Below are 12,353 nucleotides of genomic sequence, written 5' to 3' on the forward strand. Positions count from 1 at the left end.
TAAGTTTGAAAGCTTTATTGAAAAACATATTTAGTTTTATTAAATTAAATTGTTATTAGTATAAGTTAATGGTTTGAAACCAATCATCGATCGCATAGTACATAGTGGTATTTCTCAATGATTAGTTTTACGAGGTAACCTCTGGAACGTGTAAAACTGGTTATGTGTTTGCTACGGCTGAATTTTGATACTAAATACATTTTAACATTAAAATAGTTGACTGTACAAAATAAGTAGGATACTTTTATGAATTGAATTTATAAAATATGACTTTTGTGCGAAAAATAAACAACGGTCCTATGAGGTAAATTAAAAGGTATGTACATTTAGTGAAATCTAATTTTGTATCATGATGAAATTAATTTTATGTTAAAAATTTAATAATTATAATTAATATAAACTTATAATATACATACATACTTATAATAAAATACGAATGTAATGTTGAATTTAATGCATATTCAAGATTATCCTTAAAAATAAGAGTAAAATTTAAAACTACATGTATTACTATTGCTTAAACATTATTTTTGAAACTAATACAAAATAATAACTATTTTAATGATTTTTTTATTCTAAGGAATTATATAAATATGTATGTTTATGCAAGCAATTAAACACAATGCATATAAATAACCGACATGCTTTTTTACCTCTTACAGTTACAGTGTTAAAGTTAATATTACAAGTACTCGTATGTATTTATATGCATGGCGTATCACTTAGTTTTGTGTCTTCAAATTTCGTAAGAAATTAGAAAATTGTTTGTTAATTCAAATATTTTTTTGTTTGTTCATATTGGAAACGGTATGCCAAAACAAAGCGATTCTAAGATATATACGTACAAATATTCACTGTAATTATAATTCTTATGGTATTTAATTTATTTATTAACTTTGAACTCCATTCAACTATGTTTTTAATCCTTATTTATTTATTTATTTGGTCCAGGTGGAAAGGGATTTATCACAGCTACAGCAGCCGCTTGTTGACTGGCAAGAACAGCAGCTAAAATGTAAACAAAATGAAAACTTTTTATTATATTTATTTATTTTCAACAACCTAGCCTTATTGGCCATAACCGGTTATAAATTTCTACTTAAAAAATAGTTTACATTAAAAAATTTATATATAAAATAAAATAAATAATTATGATATAAATAAAATAATTATTATAAATAAAATTGAACAAAGTCAAAACTTAAACTCCAACATATTATATTATAAAACATCATTATTAGATAATGATTCTTTAATTGATGTCAGTTAATTAGCAACTTGATAGAAAAACTAGTTTCCACTAGTAAAAAAGAAATTTGATAAAGTATATGTGTAACAGAAATAATCAACAAAGTAAAAGAGAAAGCAGTGTACTCAGTACAACCTAGAAACTATAAGGGACAAATATATGTATATGGGGGATTTCACGTCAAGTGAACCAACTTTTAAAATCGATGTCTTCCGATCGGGAAGACCTATTGGATAGTAATTCAGACACAATTTTTCAACAAGATCGGTCCAGAACTCTCAAATTTGACATTTTGGACAAACATGTGATTTTTCTCATCCATGTAACTTATTACCTATTGTTCTTAGCAAAATGTGTTCCAAATAGTTTAGATAGATATTTCTTCAATCTTTCGAAAAAAATATTTAAAAAAAAAATAAAAAATTTTTAATATTTTTTTTCCGAAATCAAAAACTTTTTTTCAAAATGGGCTTTTTTTCCTTCAAATAAAGTTTCGACATTTTCCTTGAAGACCTATTTGGTCGCTTAGTGCGATGCGAGTTTGATATCTATCAAAAAAAATGTTTTGTAACTCAAAACTTGCAATTTTTGACTTTTTTTGCAAAATCAAAAACTTTGTTGACTTTTTTTTTTCAAAATGGACCCTTTTTTTAATTTTTTTTGCTCAAAAGAAAGCTTGGATATTTTCCTTTCAGACCTATTTGGTAGCTTAGTGGGATGCGAGTGGGATATCTTTCAAAATAAATGTTTTGTAAATTTTTTTTTTGCTCAAAAGAAAGCTTGGGTCTAGTCCTTTAAGATTTATTTGGTCGGTTAGTGGGATATATAGCAAAATAAATGTTTTGTAACTCAAGATATACAATTTTTGTTTTTTTTTCGGCAAAATAGAACTTTTTTTTCAAAAGGAGCCCTTTTTTAATTTTTTTTTGCTCAAAGTGGGATGCGAGTGGGATAGTATCAAAATAAATGTTCTAACTCAAAAATTGTATGTCTTGACTTATTTTGTAAGTTTCTTTAAAAAAAATTTAAAAAGAGGTCCTCTTTTGAAAAAAAAGTTCGATTTTGCCAAAAAAAAAAAAATCAAAAATTGTATATCTTGAGTTACAAAACATTTATTTTGCTATATATCCCACTCGCATCCCACTAAGCGACCAAATATATCCTAAAGGACAAGACCCAAGCTTTCTTTTGAGCAAAAAAAATTAAAAAATTTTTTTTTTCAAAATGGACCCTTTTTTTAATTTTTTTTTGCTCAAAAGAAAGCTTGGATATTTTCCTTTCAGACCTATTTGGTAGCTTAGTGGGATGCGAGTGGGATATCTTTCAAAATAAATGTTTTGTAAATTTTTTTTTTGCTCAAAAGAAAGCTTGTGTCTAGTCCTTTAAGATTTATTTGGTCGGTTAGTGGGATATATAGCAAAATAAATGTTTTGTAACTCAAGATATACAATTTTTGTTTTTTTTTCGGCAAAATAGAACTTTTTTTTCAAAAGGAGCCCTTTTTTAATTTTTTTTTGCTCAAAGTGGGATGCGAGTGGGATAGTATCAAAATAAATGTTCTAACTCAAAAATTGTATGTCTTGACTTATTTTGTAAGTTTCTTTAAAAAAAATTTAAAAAGAGGTCCTCTTTTGAAAAAAAAGTTCGATTTTGCCAAAAAAAAAAAAAATCAAAAATTGTATATCTTGAGTTACAAAACATTTATTTTGCTATATATCCCACTCGCATCCCACTAAGCGACCAAATATATCCTAAAGGACAAGACCCAAGCTTTCTTTTGAGCAAAAAAAATTTTAAAAATTTTTTTTGGAAAAAAAGTTCGATTTTGAAAGAAAAAAAAAAAAGTGAAAAATTGCATGTTTTACAAAACATTTTTTTTGATAGATATCAAACTCGCATCCCACTAAGCGACCAAATAGGTCTTCAAGGAAAATATCTAAGCTTTATTTTAAGAAAAAAAGGGCCCATTTTGAAAAAAAGTTTTTGATTTCGGAAAAAAATGTTAAAAATGTTTTATTTTTTTTTTAAATATATTTTTTTGAAAGATTGAAGAAATAGCTATCTAAACTATTTGGAACACATTTTGCTAAGAACAATAGGTAATAAGTTACATGGATTAGAAAAATCACATGTTTGATCAAAATGTCACATTTTGACCCCCTCTAACTCAGAGAGTTCTGGACCGATCTTGTTGAAAAATAGGTCTAACCTTGGTGTAAATTTCATCCCGATCGGAAGATATCGATTTTAAAAGTTGGTTCACTTGACGTGAAATCCCCCATATATAAGTATTAGTCACTGAATTTCTATTAGTTGATACCACCTTCAGAGATATAAACAGTAGAGGGTAGAGATGAGCGATCCCGTGATTTTTGAAGAACGTCGTTCTCAGTGAACGTGATTTGTAACTCACTGTTCTTTTAAACAGTGACCGTGATCACGTTTTGTCTATGTAAAGCAAAATAACAATTATGTTAAGAAGAATATATTATGTATTATTTAGGGTATTCAATTAACCGGGTTTCTGGTTTAATCGGTTAATCGAGCAAATAATTAATCGGGGTTTAGATTTAATCGGTTAATAATCGGTTAATTTTAAATTATTCGATTAACCGAATAATTTATATTTAAATGTTAAACTGAAACTAAATCACGAATTTTGAGTACTTATAAAAAATAAACAAAACATAACAATTCAACCAAAAAGTAAATAGTTTTCTTTAGTTTTAATAAAACTCGACTTGGAAAAAACTCTCACGCTGATTGTAGATGTTGGAGAAATCGAAAGTAAGACAAGATAAAGAATATCCAATTTGTCAGTTATTTTTTTAGTTTTTTCTAAGCATATAAAATCCTCCATTATACCATTGGAGTCCTTTTTGAACTTTTTAGATTTTAAATACTTTTAATAATTTCGATAAGTTGTGATAAAAACTCGTTTCAGTAGTTTCTCCAGTTTCGTCTATTATCATGTTCTCATCCGACAATTACATGTAAATTAAATATATCGCACTCGTTCAACAATACTGTATTAACCCAAAATTTTTAAAAATTCACTTTTTGCAAGAAATCAACCAACAACATCAATATCTATCTTCTGTAAAAATTTCAACGTATTCCGATTACTCTTTCATCTTGAAAACCACATTTGAGACCATTTTGGTGATAATTAGTGACTACCGTATCAACAAAAAGGTATTATTTTGAGTTAATACAAAAATTTAAATATAAATACATCGTATATTTTCATAAAAAAAATTATTATTTTGAATTGAGCCTTTATTCAAGTTAAAAATAATCAAATTGTTTTTTATTTTAATTTGGTTGTATTTTGAGCTGATACTGTTTTGTTGATAAAATAATACAAAAAAAAATATCGAGAAGTTCCAGAAAAATGGTAGTAACTCAAAAAATAGATTTATTTTGCAATAATTGCAAAAATTTTAAAGAAAAACAATGTAAATATATTTTCAAATGGAATTTGCTTACTATGATGTATTCGGATTTTCAAATTCTCTTAAAATGTAATCACAAACAGTTTTTGCCCTCTACTGAAAATTTGAAAATTTTGAGTTAATACAGTATTGTTGAACGAGTGCGATATCAGTTATTATACTCACTAAACATATTTCTTGAATGTTCGAAAAAATATGTAATTTTACTTTGACATTTGTATTTGAATTAAAATGGAAAATTAAAAACAAAAAAATTATGATAAAGTGCAAAAAAAAGAAATTTCGGTTAATCGGTTAACCGGCACAAATTAATCGGTTTATTCGTTATTTTAAAATCGGCAATTTTGAATTATTCGAACAGTTAACCGACCAAAATTAATCGGTTAACCGATTGAATACCCTAGTATTATTATCATTCTTTAATCTGCTCGTAGTTAACCAAAAACTAATATTTGCTGATTTAAAAAAGTTTTTTTTAAAAAATAGGAAAATAACAAATGCAATAAAATTTTAAGAAAATTAACTGGTATGGTACTTAACATTTTACATATACACTGTGTTGGAGATAAATAAAATTATGCGCCTAAAAATAGGCAGTAACTGTTGTTACCAGTGAATGTTGAAAAATATAAAAGAACGACATTTAACAATTTGTTGAAATACGTAAAAGAACGACAAGTACCTGTTCCTTTCTCCATTTGTTACCAGTGATTTTTTAAAAACGTTACCAGTGAATGTTGAAAAATATAGAAGAACGACATTTAACAGTTTGTTGAAATACGTAAAAGAACGACAAGTACATGTTACTTTCTCCATTTGTTACCAGTGATTTTTTAAAAACGTTACCAGTGAATGTTGAAAAATATAAAAGAACAACATTTAATAGTATGTTGAAAAATATAAAAGAACGACTTAAATGTACCTGTTACTTGAAATATTCAGTAACTGTTGTTACCAGTGATTTATCAATCACAGTGATTAAACTACAGGTATGGAAATATCGTTCATCTCTAGTAGAGGGACCAACCTATATGACAAACAATGTCATCAAAAGGGTGTATATCTAATAATCAATTACAATACTCAAATCCTAATATCATAAGTGATTCAAACAATAATCAAAACAAGTTCGAATAAATGTATGAGAGTGTGATAAATTTACCGGAAGGGTACTTATCACATTCCACAAATCAAAGTCTACACACTATCCGCAAATTAAACATGTTATTAAAAACAATGTCGTATTAATTTGTATTTGCACGCAGCCAGTTTTTTCGGTATCAAAATAATATTCAAATATGTAGTACTTTTTCCAAAATCAGAGTTAAATTAAATTTTAATTTATTTTCATATTAGCGTTTAAAAATACTGTTATACTGAATGTTTTATATAGAAAATACTGAAATATATTCGACATAAAATACTGAAATACACAATTTTCTATAGAAGATACCGAATTACACAATATTTTCTATAGAAAATACTGTTAAACATATTTTTCTATTGAAAATACTGTTATATGCAAGATTTTTTATAGAAAATACTAGAGAAAATTTCTAGAGAAAATTTTGTTATACCGAGGATTTTCGATATAAAATAAAGTTATACACGTGCTTTTTAAACTGAAAATAGTTACAAATAGCATCAAATCGTTCTTATATTAATTTGGACGAATTTTTTTTTAAATTAGTCTTTATGCTTAAAATATTGAAAATTTGTTGAAAGTGTCAAATGAGTTTCTGGAGAGGAGACGCGGGAATCAATGAATAAAGGAATTGTTTTAAAAGTTTCAACTAAAGTATTAAAGTAGTCCGACTCGTTGACAGCAGTAACTAACTCTAAACATGTTAGTAACTGTAAATATGTGTTAGTAACAAAAATGTACATGTGTTGATGCCATTTTAATTTTCACCATACACACAGAGTTTTATAAAAACTTAAAAATTTTTGTTTATTTCAATTTAATTTTATTTTCAATACCATTAATAAATTGTAAAATTTCCCACAAACAAAATAAAATGTCAAAATTAGTAAAAAAAGTAAAAAGTTTGTGCGAAATGGGCTAAATATATTGAAAAAAAATTTAAAATAATGTGTGTTTGTGAATTAAATAATTTATTCTACAATTTATAGTTAAAATTTAGAAAGATAATTAAACTACATAATTAAAAAATAGTTTCTTCTCAAAAAATGCTGTCATAATGTAAATGCTCTTTTGGGAATGTTCTCCATCTGAAATTTTATTTTTTAACAACAACATAATAACTATTGTTGATGACGTCTAAAAATTAATGTTCAGTGGTATTTTTGAAATTAAGCCAAATTAAAAATTTACTTTCAAATTATATAAAATAAAAAGTTCAAATAATTACCAAAAAACTCTAAAAATAAAAAAATATATTTGATATAAAAAACATTTTAATTAGTAATAACTACTTATTTAACCCTTTAAAACTAAAAAAAATATTCCATATAAAAATCGGCCTAATATATATATGGGGAAATGATTTCATATCAAGTGAACCAAACTTTTAAGTCTGAGTTAGAGGAGTTCAAAATTTGACATTTTGGCCAAACATGTGTTTTTTTCTCATCCATGTAACTTATTACCTATTGTTATGTGTTTTTTTTTCCAAAATGGACCGCATTTTCTTTTGTTCTAAAGAAAGCATATTCCTTTAAGAGCTTTTTGGTCTCGTAGTGGGATGCGGGTGGTACATATATATATCAAAATAAATTTGTTAAAAAATTCAAAAATTGTATGTCTTGAGTTACAAAATATTTATGTTGATAGATATCCAATTCGCATTTCACTAAGCGCTAAAATTCTCTGAAAGGAATAAGCTTTCTTTTGAGCGAAAAAAAATAAAAAAAGGTTCAATTTTGAAAAAAAAGTCAACAAAGTTTTTGATTTTGCAAAAAAAATTAAAAAAATGTTTGTTTTGATTTAGAAAACATTTATTTTGATTTCGGAAATAAAATATTATTTTTTTTTCCAAATATTGAAATATTGGTAAGAACAATATGTAATAACTTACATGGATGTGAAAAAACACATGTTTTGCAAAAATGACAAATGACCGATCTTGTTGAAAAATTGTGCCTGAATAGGTCTAAGCTTGGTGACAATTTCATCCCGATCGGAAGACATCGATTTTAAAAGTTGGTGGTTCACTTGACATGAAATCCCCCATATATATAGTGAAAAATTAGTAAAACTTTCAGGACATATTTAAAATTACCCGGACTATAATATTCTGAATAGGTTTTACTTAAAATTCATTACTGTAAGGAAATTGGGCTCATTCGCCAAAATATGTCCAAAATTTTTTTTCTCGAAATAAAACGTAGGTACGGGAAAACTGTGGAGGTATTGTCATAATTTTTTCATATTTTTATTCCCTATTATATTCTCAAATTCCAATGTGATGATCGAAAAATTCTAAAATTTAGAACATCAATTATTAACACATTTCGATTCTTTCAAATTAATTAATTATTAATGGCAAATTTTTTACAAAAACTGAAAAAAAATAATTTTCCCCCTTTTAAATGCTCCTCAAACTTCAGCATCGTTGCGCCAACAGTTATCTTTATCCTATCATCCTAGTATTTTACATTACGTGCTTTTACAACACATAGAAAAATTCTAGAGGGGGATGGTCAAAATTCGCAATTTTTGAGCACTCTAGTGACCATATTAACAATAATCTTGAAAAGCAATCACAACTAATCTTACCCGGATTATTACAACTAACCTCAATTTTAGACTAACATTTATCATATTATTTTGAATATTATATCAGACACATCATTTTATGTGTATTTTGCATCCGAAGTAACCAGTAGTGCGATTCACTAAACGGTAGAAATGCGAATGTGTCTGTGAAGACAGTGTCATCACACCATATATTTTTTCAACAAAAATACTTTTTTAAGTACATACATAGTAAAATTACAGAACCCAATTCGTACATATAATCAGACATAATCTACACATATAATTTATTGAATTTAGTGCATCTCCCTTTAGTAAAGGAATTTGGGGACAATAATTTTGAAATAAACTGCTCAACTTATTGATAATATTGATAAAATTAAAAACATACACAATGAGTACGAACCCAAGTGGGAATTAATAGATACATTACCGCTCTAAAACGAGGACGAAGCCCAAAATCCTCAAAAGTAGCTTCGACCGCAAAATTACCTAAAGATAGGGAAATTGATAGGCAAAATACCGCAATACCCTCCTGCTATTTATTTGAGAGAGCCAAATTCGAATGCTTTAGTGAAGAATTTAATCTCGTTGGTCGGAGAAAATTCTTTGTACGGTGTGCCATTTAAACGATGTAATATAAACGACACTAAAATTCAGGTAAATCATGAAAACGATTACCGTAAAGTAGTTACCGAATGTGAGACCAATAAGAAAAATTTCTACACATATAAATTGAAGAGTAGCAAAGGTCTCCAAATCATAATTAAAGGTATTGACTCTTGTGTAGATCGTGAGGAAATAAGGACTGTTTTGAAAAATAATGGGTATAAAATAAAAAGTGTCATCAACATTAGAAATCGAGAGAAAGTTCTCCAGCCAATGTTTTGAGTTGAACTAGAACCAGGTGACGTTAAACTGAAGAAAAATTAACCACACCCAATTTATAATTTAAAGTATTTATTGTATAGCCAAATTACAGTAGAAGATCTACATAAGAGATCGGGACCAGTCCAGTGTTTAAATTGTCAAGAATATGGTCATACTATATTGTAAATTACCACCCGTTTGCGTGGTGTGTGGCGAATTACATGATTCTCCCAATGCAATAAATCCAAGACCTACTCAAAAGTAAAAAAAATGCAGCAATTGTGGCGGAAATCACACAGCAAATTCCGGAGGATTCCCAGTATATTCTATAGTTAAACGAACTTTAACACAGAAATCTAGTATTTATCCCGTGCTATCAACGAACATCGAAGATATTCAATACCCCCAAATATCACAACCCACAAATAATAAAGGTTCATACGCTAGTGTTCTAAGATTAAATCAAACACCACTTGGAAATAACAATAACCATAATATTAACGTGGAATCTACAGACCAACCTCCCTCTTATAATAGTCGACTTGAAGCTACAGTAAATACCCTAGTAAAATCGGTTAACAATTTCACCAACTCTATGAGCGACATGTTGCAGGAAATGCTCCCAGAGGTAGAGCGTATGGAGGCTGTATCCCCGACTTGTAATTTAGCGATGGCAGGCACAAGAATTAATTGGCTCAAATATAAAAAAAATACCTCAGTACACATTGCTCGCTAAACATACCGCTAAGAACACCAGAAAACATCTCTCTTATCAATTTCGATAAAAATCTCAAACTGGCTGCTCAACATGCTTCCCAAATCCCCCGACAAATCAGATATAATAGAATTTATTCTGCAAATGTAAAAAAAAAGTTCGAAGAGAGTGTCAATTGCACAGATCCCCAACTCAAATCGAAGATAAAAGATTGCACAAAATGACTTAAAAAGCTGTTGTAAATTCGAAAAATGGTATCTTTGAATAAATACTATCTAGAAAATCTGGACGCAACCCCGCAATCGTATTACTCACTATGGCGAGTTACAAAAAGTTTTAAAATACCTGTCATATGTAAGCTCCCCTTGAAAAATTCAAGTATAGGTTGGGCAAGACATGATACTGAAGAAGGGAACCTGTTTCTTAATCATTTGAAGCAAGTTTTAACCCGAACACATCAAATGAAACTATTGAGTTGCCACCTGTTGTACCCCATTTTGAAGCAGCCGTACGCCTGTTTTGAGATTCGAGAGATCGAAAGGCTATTGTTGATTTAAACTCCAAGAAAGCACCTGGTATTGACAAAATCAGTAACAAGATGCCTATGGAGCTACCCCGGATATCAATAAAAATAATCCTTTTTATTTTTAATCCTATATTACGCCTTGAATATTATACTCAATACTGGAAGATTTCACTGGTTACCATGATACCTAAGCCGGGAAAAGATCACACAAAAGTAGAATCATACAGACCCATCAACCTAATGTCTAATATATCAAAGCTATTTGAGAAAATACTCATGAACAAGTTGTACCCGATGTTAGTTGAAAACAATTATATTCCGAATCATTAATTTGGATTTAGATAAAGAATTAAACGCCCAAGGTAAAAAACTGTTAGATTTGATTGGAAATGTCGGCGGCATAGTGCTAAATGGTAGGACTGGAAATGATGCACAGGGAGAATACAGCTTTTTTGGAGTCTCCTGCAACATAGTCTCCTGCAATACGTTGATGATTTTTATATTGCATCTAAACCCTACTCAGATCATATGCCATTATGTTTAAAAATAAAGACTAATTGTCACAACGTAAACAGAAACGTAAATTCGACTTTACAAAGATTAAACTGGAACGATAAACTTGCTGCTAAATATGTAGTAAATCTCAATTCTCTTTCGTGTGAAGTGGATCTGCAATCAAATATATCGGTGGATGATCTTGTGTCTACAATAATACAAAAAATAAAACAAGCTAATCCTACTAAAAGAAATAAAAAAGTTTTTGAACCGAAACAAAAATGGTTTGACTGGAAGTGTGCTCGGTCTCGTAAAAATATGCTCAAGAGGTTACGTATGTATAAAAAACATCACACAAATGTGAATAAGTCGCAATATTTTGCAGCAAGAGTAAAGTATATGGAAATTTGCAAAACAAAGAAATTAGAATTGTATAATAAAAATTTAGTACAGATGAACTCGATAAAATGCAGTAGCGAGTGGTGGAAATTATCTAAATCGATGAAAACGCAAACACACACGATTAGAGGTACCTTAAAAGCAGATGACTTTCTGATGCACTTTAGCTTAATGTTACAAAATTCTGGAGATACACCCACAGTAAGTTGGTCTATGCCGTATTTAACGGATCCACCTTTGGATTCTCCTATTGAATTATGTGAAATTTCGTCGGTTATCAAAACCATAAAACTAAACAAAGCTCCTGGTCAAGATGGCATTAGTTATGAATTCTATAAGTATGCGCCAAATTGTTTTATTAAAGAATTATTATCTGTTTTCAACAAAATATTTCTATATGAAAAAATCCCATCAAGTTTTCGAACTTAAATTTTACTACCACTTTTTAAGAAAGGAGACCCAAATTTGCCGACTAATTACCGAGGTTTATCGCTGATCGACACACTCTGCAAGATCTTTAATACTATAATGCTGAACCGTATTACTGAATGGATTGACAACAACAACATATTAAATGAATACCAAGCCGAATTCAGAAAAAATTATTCAACTGTGGACAACATCTTCAACCTTGTTAATATTGTACATTTGAACCTCAATAACGATAAAAAGACATACGCTCTTTTCGTTGACTTTTCTTGTGCATTTGATACTATACCAAGAAACTGTTTATTTTATAAACTCTCCTGCATGGGATTATCATCTAAAATTATAAGAATTTTACAATCTGCATATGATAGTACTTATACGGCTGTGTGGGATGGAAATAATTTGTCCGATTTATTTCCTGTTGAAATTGGTGTCAAACAGGGATGTATATTAAGCCCAGTCTTATTTTCACTATATCTCAATGATTTACAAGATAT

The 12,353-nt window shown here is 28.7% G+C and overlaps 1 protein-coding gene across 1 annotated transcript in view; it reads right to left on the reverse strand.

Annotated features, from left to right (window-relative positions):
• The window catches only part of sbb (scribbler), a 401,061-nt gene continuing 388,708 nt past the window's right edge, over positions 1 to 12,353 (reverse strand). The window contains exon 10 of the mRNA XM_065512292.1: positions 1 to 1,008. Coding sequence (XP_065368364.1) covers positions 935 to 1,008 — 74 coding nt within the window. The 3' untranslated portion in view covers positions 1 to 934. The remainder of the gene's footprint in view (positions 1,009 to 12,353) is intronic.

Source organism: Calliphora vicina, chromosome 5, assembly GCF_958450345.1.
Source record: "Calliphora vicina chromosome 5, idCalVici1.1, whole genome shotgun sequence".
Classification (NCBI taxonomy): Eukaryota; Metazoa; Arthropoda; class Insecta; order Diptera; family Calliphoridae; genus Calliphora; species Calliphora vicina.